General features: G+C 42.3%; 1 protein-coding gene across 3 annotated transcripts in view; it reads left to right on the forward strand.

Annotated features, from left to right (window-relative positions):
- Positions 1-451: 451 nt before the first annotated feature.
- Positions 452-21,866, forward strand: part of LAMC2 (laminin subunit gamma 2) — a 69,915-nt gene continuing 48,500 nt past the window's right edge. Inside the window, exons 1-3 of one of the 3 annotated variants that reach the window (XM_066261311.1) lie at positions 452-473; positions 10,748-11,050; positions 16,433-16,670. In XM_066261311.1, coding sequence (XP_066117408.1) covers positions 16,592-16,670 — 79 coding nt within the window. In that variant the 5' untranslated portion in view covers positions 452-473; positions 10,748-11,050; positions 16,433-16,591. Of the gene's footprint in view, positions 779-10,747; positions 11,051-16,432; positions 16,671-21,866 lie in introns of all 3 variants that reach the window. The other 2 variants (XM_066261310.1, XM_066261312.1) reach the window with 2 other exon arrangements.

The raw sequence follows: 21,866 nt of genomic DNA on the forward strand, positions 1-21,866 counted from the left end.
AAGCCACAGGGGCACACAATGTCCCGGAAACCAGGAGAAGTGCTCTCAGGAGAAAGGAATGGTCAATTATGTCCAGTGATGCTGATAGACTCCCAGCCGATGAGGCTAAGGATTGGGTTCTGCAGTATGGCGGTTCCTGAAGGGCTCGGCAGGGGCAGTTTCAGTGAAGTGGTGGAGACAGAGGTTAATTGCTGTGGTTGGAGACGTTTCTTGAAATCTCAAGAGAGATTGAGAAGAAAGAAACCAGGGAGGAGTGCAAGTACAGACAACTCTTTTGTTTTCCCTAAGGGAGACAACTCTAAAAGGGAACAGAAAACTAGGGCAGAAGTGAACATGTAACATGGTCTCAGAGGAGTTGTTCTTGTTTTTTAAGATGGGAAAAACTGAGAAGAGAAAGCAAAGCCGGTGATGCCAGAGAGGCGGTGAAGACTCTTGCTCCAGAGGGTGGAATGCTGTCATTAACAAGGGGAAAGGTGAGCCATCCTGTTGGCCTTGGACGGGGCGTGTGACAGCGGGGAAGGTGAAAAGGATGGCAGGCTGTTGGATGTGGCAGTAAAAGTGTGTGGTTGAGGTTCTCTCCTGACGCTGCTGTGTTCTGAGTCTTGGGAAATAGGTCACAAGCAGAGAGTGACATGGGGGAGAAGACATGAGGTCGGAAGAAAGGGGGAAAGTGTGAAATAGTCTTCAAGGGAACTAGGATACCCAATGGACGAGGGAAATGGAGTCTGGTTGCTCGGAACCCCCTGAGGTTAATATGCATGGATTCAAAGTTATGACGGTAAGTTGTGTATGGGAGTCTAATGGGACTCGAAGGCATGATATGACCATGGTGTTTAAAATGAGTGAGGAGGGCTGTGCTGGCGAGAGGGGGTTGGAGAAGTGCAAAGGTGGTAGGTTCAGTGGATTGTTGGTCCCAGCTGGGTTGGTATTATTAAGGTCTGGGCAGTAGAGAGACTTTCAAAGTTCGGAGTTGGTGATTAGAGATTGGGTGTTTGAAACTGAGGTTCTGGGAGGTTCTGGATGGTTCTGGAAGAGGCACTGTTACTTGGAATGGCAAAGTCTAAATGTGATCGCAGGAATGAGTAGCTGAGTGGGATGTGTTTTACCCAATTATTTATTTGGTTAAGCAGTCACATTTTTCTCTTTCAATCCTGTGCCTGTTGGAGCTGCCTTAGTAAATTGTCCAAAGGTTTTATTTCTCAAATGAAGCCGAATGAAATCTTTGTTACCTGGTAGCCCAGAGGCCATAAATGACCCATCATGACTCACAGATGCCTTGGCTCTCGGCATCCTGTACACAGACATATGACTAGGACACTTGAGGAAACCCCTTGATGGAAAGGGATGGGTTTGAATCCCAAATGAATATTAGCATGTTTACATACCTGGGGTTGATGAAGTACACCTGAGTAATTTCTGTAAAGCCAGTGGTATAAGAAAGGATATTTGATATCTGCTCTAAGCAAATATCAGATTACTGTATTTCCCTTTGTGGGGAAATTTAAAACTGACCTTCTTTTAAATGTACCTCTCCAGGTAAAGAATTTGAAACCATTTACCCAGAAATTCTTCTTTTTTTAAAAAATATATAGTGTGCTATTATATAATTTTTTAATTAGATTTTACTTATTCATTTTTAGAGAGAGAGAAGGGGGGAGAGCAGGAAGCATCAACTCCCATATGTGCCTTGCCCAGGCAAGCCTAGGGTTTCAAACCCGCAGCCTCAGTCTTCCCGGTTGACGCTTTATCCACTGTGCCACCACAGGTGAGGCTACCCAGAAATTCTTAATCGAACCCTTAATTAATTTGACTGGATGGTTTTCAGCAATTGAGTTAACTGGGAAGAAATATATCTCAAGAATATAAACTCCTATTAATGATCTCACTGGAAAAAAAAGACAAAGAACTATCTAAAGTTTTTTTGTTTGTTTGTTTTTTAAGTTTTTTAAATTTTTGTATTTTTCTGAAGTGAGAAGTGGGGGAGGGGAGGAGGCAGTCAGACAGACTCCCGCATGCACCCGACTGAGATCCACCGGGCATGCCCACCAGGGGCCAATGTTCCGCCCATCCGGGGCATTGCTCCACTGCAACCAGAGTATTCTAGCGCCTGAGATGGAGGCCATGGAGCCATCCTCAGCGCCCGGGCCAACCTTTTGCTCCAGTGGAGCTTTAGCTGCAGGAAGGATAGAGAGAGACAGAGAGGAAGGAGAGGGGAAAGGGTGGAGAAGCAGATGGGCATTTCTCCTGTGTGCCCTGGCTGGGAATTGAACCTAGGACTTCCACATGCTGGGCTGACACTCCACCAATGGGCTAGGACCTATCCAAAGGTTTGAAGTGAGGTCAAAGGGTGGGCAAAATTTTGGCTTACACTGTCTTTATTAACTGTAGTGCTGAAAAGTAAATATAACGGTTAAGAATGAACAAGATCCAAATATTCCAGAAAGATGATAGTCATCACGCTTTAGACAATGTGGGGGACACAGAGAGGTCACCTTATTTGTTAAGTGAAGGCATGAATACCTTCGTCTGGAAAGTGAGGTGCCATGCTTTAGAAAAAAAAATTGTTAGCAGGGGTTTAATTAATCAGAAACTATATTCAACCCCAATAACTTCTTTCTTAAAGTTTCTATGTAATCAGGGATAGTCCATTTGCTGCATTTGTAGGAACTGAGGAGGCTCTGAACTTGCCAGAGTCATTCCTTTTAAAAATCTTTACTGCAGTTACACTGGGGCTGGTCAAGGGCTCTTTTCCTTCCGCTCCGTTTACTGCCCTGAGATAAGAGGGGAACAGGAAGGCCTGGCCTCAGGTGCTCGCTAGAGCATGGCGGAACAGGATAGGACAGGAATGCACGCTGGGGAGCGGATGCTTCTCTTTACCGTGCAATGAGTAGGTTTCCAAAGAAATGTGTCAGAACCCCTGTGGAATGCTGTGTCCAGACTGTGCCCCACCTGAGAGGGAGTGAAGGGGACCTGCTGAGCACATTAAAGGTCTCTCTGTCTTGGGGTAAACTTTGAAAAAAATGAACAAACACTTGCTGACTTCTGGAAGCCACTGCTTTGGAAGCAAATTTTGTACTGCTCTAAGAGAAAAAGAAAAGTATCCTGATAGAATGAAGACAATGGTCACTGAAGTTTGATCTGACTAAACAGACGTAGACATCTTATAGGCAGATCCAACAATACTCTTCCGCCACCTTCTTTCAAATGAAAACCTCCAAACGCATACTTGTTAGTTTTACAGGAAGTCTTTCTAAGGAAAAGTCCAAGTGCCTGTTCAGCCACCTAGCCAGTTACTCTAATTGTCGTTATTCTAAGACATGGGATTTATTCTCAAGTTGTGTGGTGATGATGTGTGCGTGTGATTTTTGAGAGCACGTCAATGCTAGAGCAATCTAAAGGTGTGTGTTTTAGGAGAGACATGGAAATAGCTTCCGTTTTGAGGAGGGGCAGGATTTTTGGCTACCAAGGGAACCTAACGGCCTAGAACACCGAGAGCACCTTTTCAGGACATGCTGAGGGAACCAGTTTAAACTTGCCAAAGGATTCTTTGCCACTTGGCTCACAGCTTTTCATTCATATTGGCTTTGACCATCCCACTCATTTTATTTTTGATTCCTTATTCATATTCAGGCCTTTCCATATAGGGTTAACCAGGAATTGCAAATTCCAGAGCTGCTTGCTAACTAGAAGATTAAGTCAGGTTTTAGAAATCTTGTTTTTGTTATATTTCCCCCTTACCCAGATTAAAAACACTGCAAGTCTCCAAGTATTAATACTTAAATACAGAAAGTAGTGAGTGTTAAAGACATCAGTTTGGGGGAAGCAGGCTTTAGGTTATTTTTCAGTGGTGCTCGGTAAAAAATTACATAACTCATTCAAGCAGAGATTAGACTAGAAAAATTACTCAAGAAAAGGCCACTTTCCCATGCAGAATTCCAAATAATTTACATAGATACTCTACTCTTGAGGATGAAGAGGGTAACTCCCCGCTCTTAATTGTGGGCAGTGCATGGAGACTTCCTTCCAAGGAATCAGAGATGGAAAGAGGGAGAAAAGAGTAACTTCACAGTGGAGAATCCCAGCAAACACAACCTCAGCCAGGTGGTCACGGTCAACATCAACAATCATGCATTATGTTGATATCATGTACCTTTCACATGATGAAATGAAAATGGCACTTTATTTGTGGTCTTCCTCCTCAAACCGCACAACCCCAATCTAACGGTGATAAAAATATCAAACAAATATCACTGTCTACAAAACAGTGACCAGCACTCCTCATAACTGTCAAGGTCATCAAAAAACATGAACAGTCTAAGAAACTATCAGTCAAGAGGAGCCTGAAAAACAGGACAACTAAATAGTGTGGTAGCCTGGTTGCAATCCTAGAACAGAGAAGGGACATTAGGTAAAAACAAAACAAAACAAAAAACGAGGGATATCTGAATAAAATATGAATGTTAGTTAATAATAATGTACTAGTGTTGGTTCATTAATTATAACAAATATATCATTCTTATGTAAAGGGGAAAGTGAATGTGGGTATATATGAGAATTTTTCTGTATATCTATAGTTTTTTCTATAAACTAAAATCTATTTTGTTTAAAAAATGTACTTGATGCAGAAAGTCTGATCATGACTTGCTCAGTTCCGGGCAGTCAGGACCCTGTAGATATGGACCATGCAGGCAGTCAATTCTGTGAAGAGGGGTATGTTCCAAAGTTTCCACTCTTCCATTCTAGACCCTTTCCCCTCGTAAAAACAAGCCAATGCTTGCCTAGGATAATACGTTAAGTTTTAACAAATTTTTTTTTTTTTTTTTTTTTTTTTTTTTTTTTTTTTTACAGAGACAGATAGTGAATCAGAGAGAGGGATAGACAGGGACAGACAGACAGGAACGGAGAGAGATGAGAAGCATCAATCATTAGTTTTTCATTGCGTGTTGCAACACCTTAGTTGTTCATTGATTGCTTTCTCATACATGCCTTGACCGTGGGCCTTCAGCAGACCGGGTAACCCCTTGCTGGAGCCAGTGACCTTGGGTTCAAGCTGGTGGGCTTATGCTCAAACCAGATGAACCCGCGCTCAAGTTGGCAACCTCGGGGTCTTGAACCTGGGTCCTCTGTATCCCAGTCCGATGCTCTATCCACTGCGCCACTGCCTGGTCAGAATACATTAAGTTTTTAGCTCACTCATTGCCTTTCACCTTCCCAGCAGCCAACACTAAGAAGTAGGTGAGTGTTATTATATCATTATTTTATCCATGAGGAAAATCAGACCAAGAGAGTTTAAGGATCTGAGTTCCCTATCTGTAAAAGTGGGGCTGGAATAAAAACAGCCAGTCTGGGCCCCAGAGTTGGTGATCTTTTAACTTCTATCATTTATGTACTTTCTTCATCATTCACTCCCCTTACAGGCATTCAGGGGCTAATACTCTTTTTATCAGAAAATATATTCGGGCTATGAATGGACAGAGCTATTCTGACCCATGGTGTCAGCTGCACTGTGTGGACTCTACAGGGAAATAATGCAGATAGGTGGGTGAGTGCTGTGAGCAGGGGAAAGCACCCCTCTCTGAAGTCATGGCTGGTTTCTAATTACAACCTCAATCCTGAGCCCACACTCAAATACCTGCAGGCACTTGGAATGACACTGAATCTCATCTCAGAGTCTATTCTAGCCCTAAACCTAAGTCATACCCATTTGATAACTTGGAAACAACCCAACCTTGAGGCATTTTCAAGTGGTTTCTATAATGAGCATAAGCAAACCCACAGGTGTGCCTAAATGAGGATTTGTGAAGCTGAGTAGACTTTCCCAACCCTATACTTCAGAGAGGTTGGCTCCCTTTTATTTACAAAATAAGATGAAATTGTATATACCAGTCCAAACGAAGAGCAGTAGGTTCTCTTTCATGTTTGCAGAAGATGTTCCGAGGCATTGAGAAAGCAATTGGAAACAGCAACTTCTCAAGCTGCTCTTTTCCAAAAATGATCAGAAAGTCCACAACTTACTAATGACCCTTAAAAAGGCTAATCAAAGAATAGACCCATTCAGTAACTTGCTAAATAGAAGAGACTAAAAAATTAAATATCCCATCATGACTTCCTGCTGGAAAAGTCAAAGCTCATTTAGATCATTTGGAAGGAAGACGGCACCTCTGGAACATGCAGCAGCATGTTTCAAAAGTTCCCTGGGGTGTGGGATGATGACAAGTTTTTTCTCCCCCCCCCCCATTTAGTTATCTGTTTTTCTAATGTTTCTACAGTGGACATGTATTGTGCCTGTCATAATAGAAATAAAGAAGAAAAGCTATGGAAAAAGGAAGGTCAGATGGCCGTTTTGGCAGGAAATTGCTTACCTAGAAAATCATGATGTAAATGTGAATAGGAGTGGTCCTTCCTGTGAATGACCAGTCATCGCAAAGCCCTGGTTTGCGGGAGATTTCTTCTATGACTGTAGCAGGTCTCTGGGGGAATTCCAGGTAATACTGTGGGTGCGTTGAAGATCTGGAAGAAAAGTTGTGTAGTCTGGTCCATGAAGTTAACAATAATTTGACAATTCAGAAAAAACAAAAAAAGAACCATACAGCCAACATTGGAACACAGATCAATGTAAAGAATTGATATCAATGAATCTACATATAAAAGAGCTAAGTCAACGGATTTCAAAAACTCAGGCTTTCATTCTGAAGCTGGTGTGTTCATCTATTTTCAGCTCTACTCAGGAGAAAACAAGACCAAAAAATCCACTGAGTTTGATGGGTGAGGGACTTGCATGGAACCCACTGAATCCAACTTTCTCTCGTTGAGTGGTGGTATCATGATATAAGGGACAGGACTCAGCTCCAAAGTGGGCCGATGTTGACCCAAACCAAGGATTGGCAAACTTTTTCTGTACAAGTCCAGATAATAACTATTTGAGGATCTCTGGGTCCTGTAGTCTGTGTTGGCATCTATTGAACTCTGCTGTCATAATACAAAGGTCGCTATGGGTATCGTGCAACATGTAAGAGAGGAACAGTATGGCTGTGTTCTCACAAAACTTTACAGAGGCAGCTGGTGGGCAGGATTAAGCTCACAGCCATATTTCCTGACCTCTGGCCTCAGCCAATCACAACTCTCCCAAACCTGTTGCAAGTGATTATGGTATTTAGGCTTAAACCAATCAGCATAAAGCATTTTCCTGGTGATAGCTACTGGTCCATAGACAGACATATGACTTAAATTGGCCTCATATTGAACAGAAGAAAGGTTTTTGTTTGAAGTTTGGGAGAGAGTGGTTTGATCTTGTCCTGCTTATGTGGATAAGGAAGCACATAACCCTGACTGTAACTGGCCAACAGACTAAAGCTGTGAGGGCAACCAGCCTCAGACGAAGTGTACTCTGGGTGATGGAAGAGAAAGACAAAATTTGCATCCTCAATAGTATCATTGGACCACAGGATAATCTAACCCTATTTCCACCCAACCTCTGGATTTTCAATTATGTGAGCCTATAAGTTTGCTTATTGTAAAAACCACTTTGAGTTGGGATTTCTATTACTAGCAGCTAAATGCATCCTAGCTGATAGAAAACTTAAAAAGAAGTTTATGACTCTCAAAACTTATAGACGCTAAAGAGAGTTGACATCTGTTTCTATAAAAATAAAGTTCCTTTCCATCACTAAATATAAATGTGAATAGTACAGACTAACACTACAGTAGCTGTCTTAAATTTACTTAGATTGTTGTGTGTGGATCTTCCGGTGGCAGTGAAGGTTTAATCAAATGACCTTTAATTTATGAAATATCGAGATTGGAGGATACTTTCTTTGTGACGAGACCAAGAATATGGATGCCTAGAGGCACTGAGGATCTGGACTTTCTATCTTTGATCAACACCTTTGGTCTTAAGCGTGGTCTCTTCCCTTCTTTCTTTCTTTTTTTTTTTTTTTTTTTTTTTGTGTGTGTGTGTGTGTATTTTTCTGAAGCTGGAAACGGGGAGAGACAGTCAGACAGACTCCTGCATGCGCCCGACCGGGATCCACCCGGCATGCCCACCAGGGGTGATGCTCTGCCCCTCCGGGGCGTTGCTCTGCCGAGACCAGAGCCACTCAAGCGCCTGGGGCAGAGGCCAAGGAGCCATCCCCAGCGCCCGGGCCATCTTTGCTCCAATTTGGCTGCGGGAGGGGAAGAGAGAGACAGAGAGGAAGGGGGGGGGGTGGAGAAGCAAATGGGTGCTTCTCCTATGTGCCCTGGCCAGGAATCGAACCCGGGTCCCCCGCACGCCAGGCCGACGCTCTACCGCTGAGCCAACCGGCCAGGGCCTCTTCCCTTCTTGATCTCCAAGCTCTTATCATGAAAAAGTACTTTTCAAACACACGTCTAAAATGAAGAGGATGTAAACAATCTTAAACCTTAGGCTTTAATGAGAAGAGTTTATGAAAAAGTAATAAAACACTTGTAAAATGTAAAGAAAATATTTTTATAAGGATCATCTCATTTCAAAGTTCGATGTTTCTTAGACCATTCTTATATGTTATTCTTTTATATTCATTTTAGTCTCTCTTAGTTGTATAAATTTATAACTTTGGTGCCCTATGCAATTATTTTAATAAAATAAGAATTTGAGTTTTAGAATTGTTTTTCTTCTGAGCAGGCCAAATCTCACTTTTCCATATCTCAGTTTAAATATTAATAGGATGGAAGTGATTTCTAAGTTACCCCTGAAGAATGTTAGGAAAAGGGCTGTGAGCTGTGGCACATTCAGACGTAAGAACCCTTTACAATCTGGTCCTTTTTTGTTAAGGCATTCATAGGAAAGCTTGGAAACATCCTTAAAAGAGCAACGGAAGTCATCACCAGGGCCGGCTACTCGATAAGTCTAAAAATGTAATTTTGCAGCCAGAAAAGCAAAGGGGTCTATAGATGATAAAGTATTGGGAAATGGTGAAATACACACTTTTTTAGCAAATCCTAAAGTACTAGAGCCAAAGACAATTAAGAGGTCCTTCTAATAAAATAAAGGAAAGTTGATGTTACATAGCAGATTTAAAATTTCTAGAAAATATATTTAAAAAAGAGAGTTGGTTAACTTTACAGATGATAATTCCATAGTATGCTAATAAGTACATTTTAGGATGTTTAAAATTAGTATCCCAAGGCCCTGGCCGGTTGGCTCAGCGGTAGAGCGTCGGCCTAGCGTGCGGAGGACCCGGGTTCGATTCCCGGCCAGGGCACATAGGAGAAGCGCCCATTTGCTTCTCCACCCCTCCGCCGCGCCTTCCTCTCTGTCTCTCTCGTCCCCTCCCGCAGCCAAGACTCCATTGGAGCAAAGATGGCCCGGGCGCTGGGGATGGCTCTGTGGCCTCTGCCCCAGGCGCTAGAGTGGCTCTGGTCGCAATATGGCGACACTCAGGAGGGTCGCAACATGGCGACGCCCAGGATGGGCAGAGCATCGCCCCCTGGTGGGCAGAGCGTCGCCCCCTGGTGGGCGTGCCGGGTGGATCCCGGTCGGGCGCATGCGGGAGTCTGTCTGACTGTCTCTCCCTGTTTCCAGCTTCAGAAAAATGAAAAAAAAAAAAATAAATAAATAAATAAAATTAGTATCCTAGAGGCTACCCGCCCCCAAAACATCTGCTGGTGCTCCTGTGACATCCAGCCTAAGTCAGCGCAAGGGGACATGAGTCTGAGTTAGCATGGTTCAGTGTGTTACCTCCCTCCTGTCTCTGATTTGTTCAGAGGGAAAAAGCAACATTGCAGTTGACTGCTTAGACAAGATCTGGTTCTGAAAGCAAGTTCCTTACGTTAATTTTATTAATATAAATTAATTTATAAAGTTAATAATTCTTCAGAAAATTTCAACAAGACAGATTAGGATGTTGACAGTATTGGGACAGTCACCTCTAAGGCCCTGGAAGGTCTAAAGATTTAGAATTGCTCCTTTATTTCCTCCCAAACTTTCACGTATGTATGTGTACTGCCCTATATTACTTAAATTTTTTTTTATTTTTCAATTACAGTTGACATACAATATTATATTAGTTTCCAGTGTATAACCTAATGATCAGTCATTTATAGACCTTATGAAATAATTACCCTGATAAATCTAGTACCCACCTGGCACTATAATCCTATAGACAATACTGACTATAGGATTAAAATCTAAAAAGCAAACCAGCCAAACAAAAGCCCACAATTTTTACTCAAAAGGACATTTTCTACCTAGCGCTCAAGTAAAATGTATCTCCCTCTGTGTGTAGAATTTTTAGCAGAGCTGTAATTCATTTTAAGTATACCTGAGGCACAGAAAATGTATTGAATTCCATATTAACAATTTTTCTGAAAAACCAAGTAGTCATATTCTGCTTTTGCTGAGATTTTCTAAGTGACTTCCAAGGGCTATATTAAAAGAGGACTTGAGAGAAGAAAACAGCAAAAGCATGAGCAGCTTTGATAAGGCAGTAGCACTAAATCTTGCTCTGCACTGCATTTGTGTACACTGAAAAGCAGAACATTGAAACAGCTGTCCCAACAATTCAGACCTAAACCATCTTTACTTAAAGCAGCTAGATAGGTGACAGATATGTGTCCTTTTGGTTTAAGTCGACTGAATCACTGCATTAATTCTAAATTTTAAGTAGACTGAGAAATTTTTAGGTTAGGGAGGAGTGTCTAGATTTTTCTGTGATTATCAGGAGCTCTTTGCATAATTGCAGTGGTCTAACAGTTCCACCTTTTGACCGAGGTCTAATCCAATCTGCAGGCTTCCTGAAAAAGAACCACCCAGGAATGTTTGGGGATTTCTGTGTAACCAGGCTCTAGAAAGCTGAAACCAGGGAGACGGATACTAGATTCAGGAGCTCTTTGAAACCACTCAGACTCTTTGCACTAGGCCAAAAATAACTTCCAGTTATCCCAAGGACTTCAAGAATTGAATCACTTAACCAAGTGCTCATACCTGCATTAAGATACTGGACCAAGAGAAAACCCCCGAGACTTGAGTGGATGATGTAAAAGGATGTTGCATAAGAATCTGGAGTCATTGTACACTGAAGAATGTCAACAGGTAATGTGGAAAGGAAAATGTATCCTACTACTAACCAAACCTTTATTGCAGGAGAGGAGTCACTGCAGAATACGGTATATAAAGACTAGGAATTTCATGTTTTATTTGATGATCCAATTCATTTTTTTTTTTTAATGAGAGAAGAGTGTGTTTATCCACTGGAAAGCTTAATTTTTTAAAAATTGTAATTCAATAATAATTCTAGAGAGAGGTATTGGCATGGATTTTTGAGGGAGCCGGAATAGCCTCAAAATGAGGATGACATCAGCACCTTCTTCCTAGGGCAGTGCTGAGCCACAAACTCTAAAACCCCTGGGTTTCCCAGCACTAAGCGGGGCATATCCAGAGCATTCCATACAGCTTCACCGTAATCATCAAAAATTATCACTAGATGTTTAAGATATGTTCAAAATTTCCTCTCTAAAGGCGGAAGACTATATTCCAAATGCTATAGTGTTTTTCAGGCTTTATAACAAACTATTAAAGGTGGAAATGTCCAGATTGACTCCTTTCTTGCTTCTGAAAGGCAGGGCTGGGGAGTGGCCACCTCTCCCTGCCAGCCTGTGTCATCAGTTCTGCAGCCCTGGCCCCCGTCCATGAAACCCAGGGAAGAATTCTTACTGCTGTGGGCTCCTTTAAATCACATGGCTTCTCATTCAAACCTGAATAACTCTGGTCCAATACTAGTGTGGCCATGGAACTATGGACAATGTTTAATCCACTAATGGACATTTCACACAGGCGCGGATGACAAAATTTCAGTCTATAGGAACACAACAGGTGGCACACCCTTAAACCTGCTGTAGTTCCCTCTCTTGGAATCTTTCACTCTCCCATTTTTCCCCCTGTCTATTTTGTCATTTTCTGAGCATGTGCCCTATTCTTTCTGGTCCTCTCCACTTGTAGTATTGGTAAACAAAGACTGGATTTTAATATTTCTGTCTCTGGTTAACTACACCCAAACAGATACAAGTGAAGTTGTTCTTTGTGCATGGCTGTGATTTGACACCAATTTCTGGCCTGGGTGTATTCCAGCCAACCACAGAAAAAGGGTTATCTCCCCTTAAAAAGCACAAGGCGTTATATGGAGCTCCACCCTCCTGAGAACAGCTGTGGGAACACCACATACGCATCTGCGCATCTGCGTAAAATGGAAGCTTGCCACTTGAGCCTGGGTGCGGGCTTCAGAGCACACTGCTGTCTGGAGTCCATCCAACCCCGGAGAACTTGCCCAGCAGATCCAGGAAACACTGGATTTCCATTTATGGACATTTTCCTTTACAATTAAGAATGAGGGGAATTGTGTTTTGGGTTTTTTTTTTTCTTCTCCTGATTGCTTAATTTTACATTAAATTTTTTTTTTTTTTTTTTTTGCAAAAGCTGACGTCATTAGCACTATCTCAGAAGATTAAGCACAGGGAATTGGGTCGATTGCTGGCATGTGGGACGGCCAGTGCTTCAGTTTTTTATCATAAGCGAGTTTCAAAGCAGGTGACATGCCAGACATTCCTTCTGAAAGTGAACTAAGGTAATGATAGAAGTCAAGGCAAAAATCAGCATGTCTCTTGCAATTCTATTTGGAAGGCTGGGGTGCAGAGATGACAGTTCTGTGAGGTGGTTTACACAGCATTGTAAAAAGGAAAATCCCCCCGGGGGGGTGACTGAGCTGCAAATAAAACAATGGACAGAGGGGACTTCCAGGGCCTCAACCTTCCCACCCTGTTCTGCCCCACCCCATGGAAATGCTCCAGGACCTTTCCAGCTCCCGTGATTGGAGCATTCTGCATAGAACATTGTCCCCACTGATGCCCAGGCTTACACTCTAGATCGGGGTAGTCCACCTTTTTATACCTACCGCCCACTTTTGTATCTCTGTTAGTAGTAAAATTTTCTAACTGCCCATCAGTTCCACAGTAATGGTGATTTATAAAGTAGGGAAGTAATTTTACTTTATAAAATTTATAAAGCAGAGTTACAACAAGTTAAAGCATATGATATTAATTACTTACCAAGTACTTTATGTCGGATTTTCACTGTTTGGCAGAATAAATCTTTATAAAACAACTTACTATAGTTAAATCTATCTTTTTATTTGTACTTTGGTTGCTCCGCTACCGCCCACCATGAAAGCTGGAACGCCCACTAGTGGGCGGTAGGGACCAGGTTGACTACCACTGCTCTAGATGAATGTGACAAGTTGGGGGAAGATACGAGAAAGATTCAAGTGCTGACTTCCTAGAACAAAATTTGAAATTCATGCTCCTAAGGAAACATTTCAGAAAAGCATCTCTTCAATTCTGTACATTGCCCAAATGGACAGGTTTCCAGAAGAGGGGTCCCCCTGCAATCCCTGGGCAGTATTTCTGCCCAAAGCTCCCAATAGCTCATCAGAATCAGCAAGATTCAGGGTTGGACTCTGAGCTGTGCTGTGCCTGTCACAACTTATGCAGACAGTGTTTCTAGTTCTGGGTTTGAGTTTGCACAACTGAATCAATGTATCATCTTAATTACCAAGTAGATTTTTTTTAGCTTTTTCTCTTATTTTTTATACCAGCTTCATTGAGGTATAATTTCTATACACATTTACCTATTTTAAGTGGACTATTTGGTCACTTTTGACCACTGTCATATTTCAGAATATTTCGTTCATCCTCCCAAATTATCCTTGTGCCCCATTGCAATCAGTCCCCTATCTGTGGTCACTGATGATTTGGTATCTTTCCTTGTAGTTTTACATCTAGAATTTCATGTAAATAAAATCATATAGAATCTGATTTTTTGTGTGTCTGGCTTCTTTCACTTAGCACAATGCTTTCAGATTCATCTATGTCCTGTATGTATCAGTAGTTCATACACATAATATAAAATTTACCATCCTAACCATTTCTACATGTTATCAAATTGACTTTTGTCTGGATTTGAAAATAAAAATTTATGTGGGCCGTGTGGAAAAGCAAATCAATTTTTGTTGTCTTTTTGAAAAGCATATGATCGTAAGAATATATTTAAGTGCAATTGGCTTTTACAGCTTTCCTGAAATAGAAGATCCTGCCCCCTATAGTTAAAATGAAGTTATAAATACACACATATTTTTAGACATTTGTCAGGCAAATCTGAATGTGAAGGAAATTTCTAGATATATAGCAAAAATACAAATTAATTAACAACTTCCAGGAAAATGTTGGTAGCTAGGGCGTAAATCTGGGCTAGACCAAGAGTTACAGAGAAGTTTAAAATTATGATTGAGTAATCAATAATTAGAAAGATGAAAGCAAAAAAACCCTTCCACTTTTTTCATATGACATTTGTTAGTGATTGTAACAAGGAAAAACTGATGGAGCTTATTGATAATAAAAGCCACAACAGTAAAAATATTATAGCTTACTTACATAGTACATGGTTTATGCCTGGTGCTGCTCTAAGCACTAAATTGGTCATTAACTCATCTAATTTTCCCAGCAACTTTTCTAGGTGAGTGTTCTCTTATTACCCCTATTTTACAGATGAAAAAACTGAGGCTCAGAGCAAACTAAGTAACCTGCCTCGAAGAGAGCTGAAGCCAGCATTTGGCCCTACGGTCCTGCTCTAGAGCCTTGACTTGGCCACTGGAGTACTCTTAACCCCAGCAGTGCCTGGAGAGAAAATATTCACATTGGCATAGGGGGATTGATACTGTCCTTGCACAAAGGTAGGAGATCAAGCGAGAGCAGAGGTTGCAAGCCAGAGCCAGACAGGGTGTTCTGATGTAGGAAGAGACCCAGAATAAGGCAGTGGGAAGAGGTCGGAACTGAGAAACACTGGAGCATACTCTTCACATAAACAAGGTGGCTGGTTGGCCTGGTGCCCCAGGGCCTGCTGCCCATTTTCTAGCCTGGGTCTGGGTGACCTCTGGGGGTTCTTTCAGAGCTAACATGTTAGGAAAATCAGAAATCTTTGTTCAGAGTCCATTGTGACTTGGCTTTATTGATGTGGACCAATAGTCCACAATCTGCTTGGATTGTAAGTAATGGATGTTGACAAGGAACCATTGACTGCATATTGAATTCATTCAATATTGAGAATTTGTCTTTTTTTTTTTTTTTTATGGTGCTTTGTAATCTGATCTAACAAAGAGTTTTTGGACTCTGGAACTAGACTGCCTGGTTTGGAGTCTTGGCTTTGCCACTTACTAACAGTGTAACTTTGAGCATGTTACCTCATCTTTCCAAGCCTCTGTTTTATCATCTGTGAGAAGGGGAAATTAATAGTACACCCATATCGTTGTGTTGCTTTGAAGACTAAAGCGTTATTATGTACAAAGGATTTACAACAGTGGTGACAAAGAGTGGTGACAAATAGTAAGTATTATGTGTTAGCTATTATCACTATCCAAAAACGATGATAGATGGTAATATCTGTCCCACCTTCTGAGATATAATAAACAATAGTAACCTGTACTAACATGAAATTTACCTTCAAGATTTATTTTGCAGGGCTCTGTCCCTTGATCCTGCTGGACGGTGGGACACTGCACAATACTGATGGGTAGAAATACAAGGAGCAGAGGACGCAGGAACACGAAAGGGTCAATGTTGGCTATACCAAGATTTTCAGTTTTCTAGATGTCACTCATTCAGCTAGCACAGTGGGCATGGATAATACAGTTGGTCTCAACCAACGTTTTCTAATGGGTCCATAGAGAATGGCAACAGAAACATGATCTAAGATGTAAAAGGATAATAAATCCGGATCCTCTTTCTTATTCAATTCAACAGAACATTTATTTTGCACCAACTGCACGCTAGACGCTGCACCAGGTGTTAGGGATACAGAGTGATCAGCTAGGCTTCACAGGGAGGCCCACCTGTCCCCAGTAGACTTGATGAGTTGCTAGCCCACGTGATTAGGAATTTATGGGGACCCGGGAGAGGAACCGTGGATCCTGCCAGTGATGGAGGAAAAGAATGAAGTTTCAGCCAGAGTGGGCATGCTGGTTGCCCCGGCGGAAGGGAAGAGAGGACCCTATTATAACTCTCCGACGGGCCTGTTCTCCTTGATTCCTATTTAGACCACAGCTGATCAGGGCCGCCGATTTATTTCTGAGCGTGCGCACTTGAGACTGGACCTCCCAGTTTGAGGAAGGGACGGGTTGCTCCCTACCTCTGTACCCCTGGACCACCCCAGGAGAGGGGGAGGGCCCTGGCACATTCCTCCAGGAGGATCCCCGGGCCGCAGCCTCCGCGCCACGCCCTCGGCCCGGCCAGGTGTGCACGAGGGGGGAGCCCGCGGCTGGGCTGAGCCCTTTTACAGCTCCGTGTGCGCTGTTTGTCTGCCTCCCGAGGGTTGGGTCCTCCTTATTCACAGGTGAGTCACACCCTGAAACGCAGGCTCTCTTCCTGTCAGGACTGAGTCAGGTAGAAGAGTCGATAAAACCACCTGATCGAGGGAAAGGAAGGCACAGCGGAGCGAGGAGTGAGAGCCAGCGGCCGCCAGACTCCCGCAGCGACCCCTGCAGCGACCTCTGCAGCGGCGGACGGCGCGCCGGCCCGGCCCGGCTCGGCCATGCCCACTATCTGGGTCAGCTGCTGCCTCTGCTTGTCGCTGCTCCTGCCTGCCGCCCAGGCCACCTCCAGGAGGGAAGGTGAGTCGGCGGCCCCGAGGAAACATCGCAGCCCTGGGCTGTGAACGGGCCTTTCTGTGCAGACCTGATGGCTGAACGCACCTCCGAGGATGCCCACTTTGACCAGAACCTCTTCAGAGCTTCTTCCTCCCACCCCAGCCCAGATCTGGGGCTTTTCCAGAGACGGGGCTCTAATATTACCATATAAAGCTGTCTGACTTAAAAGTTGGGAAGCCAATAGGTGTACCAAACCGAGTTTTTCTTACTTTAACCATGTTCCTTGATTGCTTTTTTGATCAAGGGGCCCCTGTGCGATCAGTACTATGTTGGTGTATAAATGCTTTTCCCGTTGAGTGTTTTTTATTGATGGGATTTCGGTGGGAATGTTTTCTGTGACTGTGAACACCACAAAGATTGAAAACGAACCTCTTCAATAATCCTGAAATTCCCGTTTCATCTTTGGGATGAAAAGTGAAGTTTAAGAGTCTTAAAGATGCTTTATTTTTGATTACTGTTACTATTTTTGCATAATATTCATTCAACAGGCATTTATTTGGCACATATGTCATTGATCATTTGATCTTATCCAGGGCTCCCAGTGGCTGTCACGTTGTCAGAGTTCAGCTGATGTAAACAAAACCTTCAACCTAGCAACCGTTTACTGTGTGCATTATCAGCTATGATCACACTAACGGGTGTTTTCCTTATCACTTAGTTTTACCAATGATACTTGCCTGTATAATTACCCTGAATTTTCACCTTTCTATTAAGTCCTGCATCTGATGGTATTCCCATAATCATTTCAATAGGGCTATGAGCCCTTTTCACACCTGTGCATGTGTGACCATGAGGTAGTGTTCATGTGCACATGGGATCATCTTAGATATCCCACTTATTGCTGTGTATGTAGTCTGTTGATGCCGGGCTGAATGTATGTGAATGGCGTGAATATTTCAGCATGTGTTTAAATGTACGGATACAGTTCTTTTTATTTTTCTAAAATATTTTTGGAATTAATGTCCAACCCATCCTCATAACTACCGTTGTAAAAACTATTTATGAAAATAGTCGTGTAGGTTGCGTTGCCTCAGAGTTAGGATAGCCTTGACCTAGTGAAAGACATAGAGAAAGTAAGCATCGTTCCTGAATATTGGAATTCACAGGAACTGCTATATAGCTCAACTACTAGAATCTCTAGGCTTAAAAGATGAGGAAAGGGGAATGGGTTTGCACAAAGCCACACAAAGAGCTGCTGGCAGAGACAGAACTGGGACTTAATTCAGGTTCTTAGGGTGGAACTTTGGGGACCACATCACAAAAGTAATAAGGAAACAAGGTACATATTTGCATAATGGGTAATTATTGAAGCAGTCTTCCCTTGGTTATATAATTGAGTGTGTATGTGTGTGTGTGTGTGTGTGTTAGCATTAGATAGTAGAAACAATGTGTAGGATGTTATAAATTGTTTAATTAAATTGGACTCAAGTGGATAGAACTTGGCCTCTCACTTCTTAAGGATGGACCAACTCTGAGCATTCTGTCTAGAAGACCATTAAGTCAGAAGCAGTGTTCAGGCTTATTTCTAGACCGTCTCTTTCTTTGGGGATGGACTGCTTAAGGTGTTAGACTTCCTTCCCAAATAGGCATCATTTTGGGGTTCGATGAGAGTGTGAAAATTTGGTGTTAGGGAGGAGCAGGCATGCTTTTTCATTCATGGGATACTGGGATGTAGCGGAAGTGGACCTGAAAGTTGGGTACTTGTCACCTCCCTAAGTGAAGTGCATCTGTGTGTCCTGTGGGCTGCCCCTATAACAGTCTAAAGACATTGCTTCTGGTTGTTTGCTGAAAGGTGAGATTATGGTGTTAGATATCATCAGCGAGACTCGCTGAAGCACAGGATTCACAGTCAGCCTGACCTGGCTTCAAATTTTACCTCATTCACTTACTACCCCTTGATAAGTAACCTTCCTGGCTCCTCGGCTGCTTGGAGTCTGCTGCTTCACCTGTTAAATGGAGGCATTAGCACCGCCCAATCCGGTAGAGCTGTTGAAAGGATGAGAGATTATTGTAAAGTGACTTAACATGCATGGAACCATATTTCTCTAAAAGTCTAAAGCCAGCAGTATAGGTATAATGAACTCGATGTCTGGAGATCAGTAGGGAAAGTAAGTACTCCCCATCAGGACTTCACAGTCGGTGTGGGAGAATGTGGCATGTGGTGCCAATAGTCTGGATCGTAGTTCACATGACTGGAGAAGGGGCTAGAAGAAAACTAGCCATGTAGCCAAGGATCTGGTCCTGAAGTGCTCTACATGTCAGGCCAGACAGTTAGGATGGTGCCCTGCAGGCAAGGAAGAGTTGCAGATGGTTTAGTAGCAGGGGGTGAGCGAGGTCACTCACTGAAGGGCTTAGAGGACGGAGCCGAACTAGGGGAGGCCAATGAACGGTCACTGCAATAATAAAAATGAAAGAGGGTAAAGGTTTTCATCCTGGTGATGGAAATAGCGAAGAGGATACCAGTTACAGAGAACTTTAGAAGGTAAAATGGAAAGAATTTGGTGATCTAGTAAGTGTGTGTATAGTAATACCAGTAAGGGAAACTTGTGAAGACTAGGAGTTCAAGATGGGTCCAAGGCTTCAGGCAGTGTGACTGGCTCTACAGATATGCCATTAAAGGAAATGAGGCCTGTAAAAGAAGTAGAGACTTGGGAGCAAGGCTGAGCAGTGAGGAGGAGGGATTGAGTTCCTTTGGGGACCGGTTGAGCTTGAGATAACTGTAGAGATGTCCAACAGCCCTGGTTAATAACTGTAACTATCATTTTGAAGTTTAGAAGAAAAGATTGAAATACAAAGTTGGGAGCCCAAAGGCGGAAAGCAAAGCCTTGAATATAGACAAGACAACCTGGGACACAGAAGTGAAATAAAAAACATCCTCAGCACCTAACAATGAAGGAGAATCGGGAGGAATGAGCACTGAGGAGAGAGGCGAGTGAAGAAAGCAGTGTGTGCTGTTCGCCAAAGAGTGAAATGGTTCGACAATGTAGGAGTGACCAATGGAATTCAGACACAAAAATATGAATGTACAAAGACAAGGACTAAAATACACTGTTGGATTTAGCCATCAGGTGAGTGTAGAAGCAATTTTTCTAGAATGCTGAGCTCAGAATACAAGATTACCATAGATCACTGATGTGGTTTCTTCCATGGCCTGGTACGGAAAAGACATGCTATGGATAGTGGAAAGGACCCATGGAAAGGTTTATGCTCTGATGGATTCTGTTATTTAAATTGTTTAAGTGGTATAGCATCAGGCGTAAGAGTGCAGGGTCTGGAGTATGGTTGCCTGGTATCAAGTTCTAGCTCTGGCATTGACCAGCTGTGGGATTTAGGCAAGCTACTGCACCTGTCACTCAGTTTCCTCATCTCTAAGATGCAGATAATAAGTTGTCATGAGCCTTACTTGGAAAGCACTTTACAGTACCTCATGAGCACTCACTATGTGTTCAATGTTATTGTTATACAACTAACTGTCCTGCCAGTACTGAGTGTTGGTATATTGCCTTCTGAATTTTAAGTGGTGAAATTTTTGAAGACTCCTTGAATTTGCTCAAGAAAGGTGATGAGGAGTCTTTCGCTTAGGCCAGAATGAATCCTAAGTTTTACCCAATGGCACAAATGACAAAGAATCGAACCAGGAACCCGAAGCAGGTTGGAATTTCAACACTAGATTTTATATCATGTCTTCTACTTGCCTTCTGTCAGCCACCAAATCTCATCACATCCGATTCAGCAAATCTGTTGCTCTCTAGAATAAGCCCAAATATAGGATGACCCCATGTAAGACGGTCTTTCACTCCTTAATAGTTAAGGTCTCTCTGTTCTTCCCGACTCCTCCCACCAAATAAAATAAAACAAAGGATTTGGCCAACTTAATTATTTGGCATACTTAATTACTTAAGTATTCTTAGCAATATAGATGCAGTGGTCACATGTCTCTTTATATTTAATTTAGTAATTAGTTACACAAAGTTACATAATTTATAAACTAATAACTTAGAAGTATTGGTTAGTTCATTTACATTTCATGCAGTAATTCGAATCAGGTTCTTGCCATTCATCTTTAGCTTTCCCGAAGTCACTTCAATTCAGTTCCTGCTGTGCTGCGGACAGGCAACCTGGGATACAGCTCTATTGGAGTCTGTTTTTGATGCTGTCCTTAGAAAGTACACCATTTCTTTCTTTTCTTTTTTTAAGATTTAAAAAAAAATTATTCATTTTGGAGAGGAGAAAGAGAGAGAGAGAGAGAAGGGGAAAAGAGCAGGAAGCATCAACTCCCATATGGGCCTTGACCAGACAAGCCCAGCGTTTTGAACTGGCGACCTCAATCTTCAGGTTGAAGCTTTATCCACTGTGCCACCACAGGTCAGGCCCAGAAAGTACACCGTTTTCAAAACATTTAAAAATTGTCCTTCAGCGTACACAGTGCTCTGCACAGTGTAATCATTTTGAAAGGCTGACTTATGACAACTGTCAGCACTGACAGTTGTGAGATAACTAAGACGATGAGAATTTTGTTCACTATCTTGGCCTCTTTCTCACTGATAGGTATCTAAAGCATTGATTGAGGTCATGTCAAATTAATGTGTCTTCCCCAAACAGTCCTTTAGTTTTAAAAATAAAATCCTTGAGAAAAAGCCCTACTATCTGACAGATTGTTAAAAGACTTAAAATGTGACCTTTTTTCCCCCTGAGAGATAAAAAAATAGAAAAATGAAGACCTTTACCATATATTCAAGAGTGTATAATAAACAGAAGTATGGACTGAAGTGTAAGTTAGAAATAATCTACGTAGGCTAAATTCTGGGTGTGTTGAATTGGGGGTAGCTAGCTACTGGTTTAGCTCCACTGGTCCAAGAACCTGAGGAAGAATGTTGATTTGTGATCAATGTTTATGGGAAAGCCAGGAGCATGAAATTAACGTGTCAATCCTGAGAATATATCCTGGGATTATTTGTCCTGTTCAAGTTCTTAGTGGCTCAACTGTACTGATTTTTTCCCCCCTAGAGAAACTTGCAAGTACAAGACTCAAATTGTCTATTACCTGTGTAGAAATAGGAACCCCATGGATTCAGGAATATTCTAATTTAGTCACAAGTTAAACCTCATAGATGACTGAATCATTTCTGGGCTGTGTTCTAATATAACCCCCAGGTACAT

The sequence above is a fragment of the Saccopteryx bilineata genome, chromosome 2 (assembly GCF_036850765.1).
Source record: "Saccopteryx bilineata isolate mSacBil1 chromosome 2, mSacBil1_pri_phased_curated, whole genome shotgun sequence".
Classification (NCBI taxonomy): domain Eukaryota; kingdom Metazoa; phylum Chordata; class Mammalia; order Chiroptera; family Emballonuridae; genus Saccopteryx; species Saccopteryx bilineata.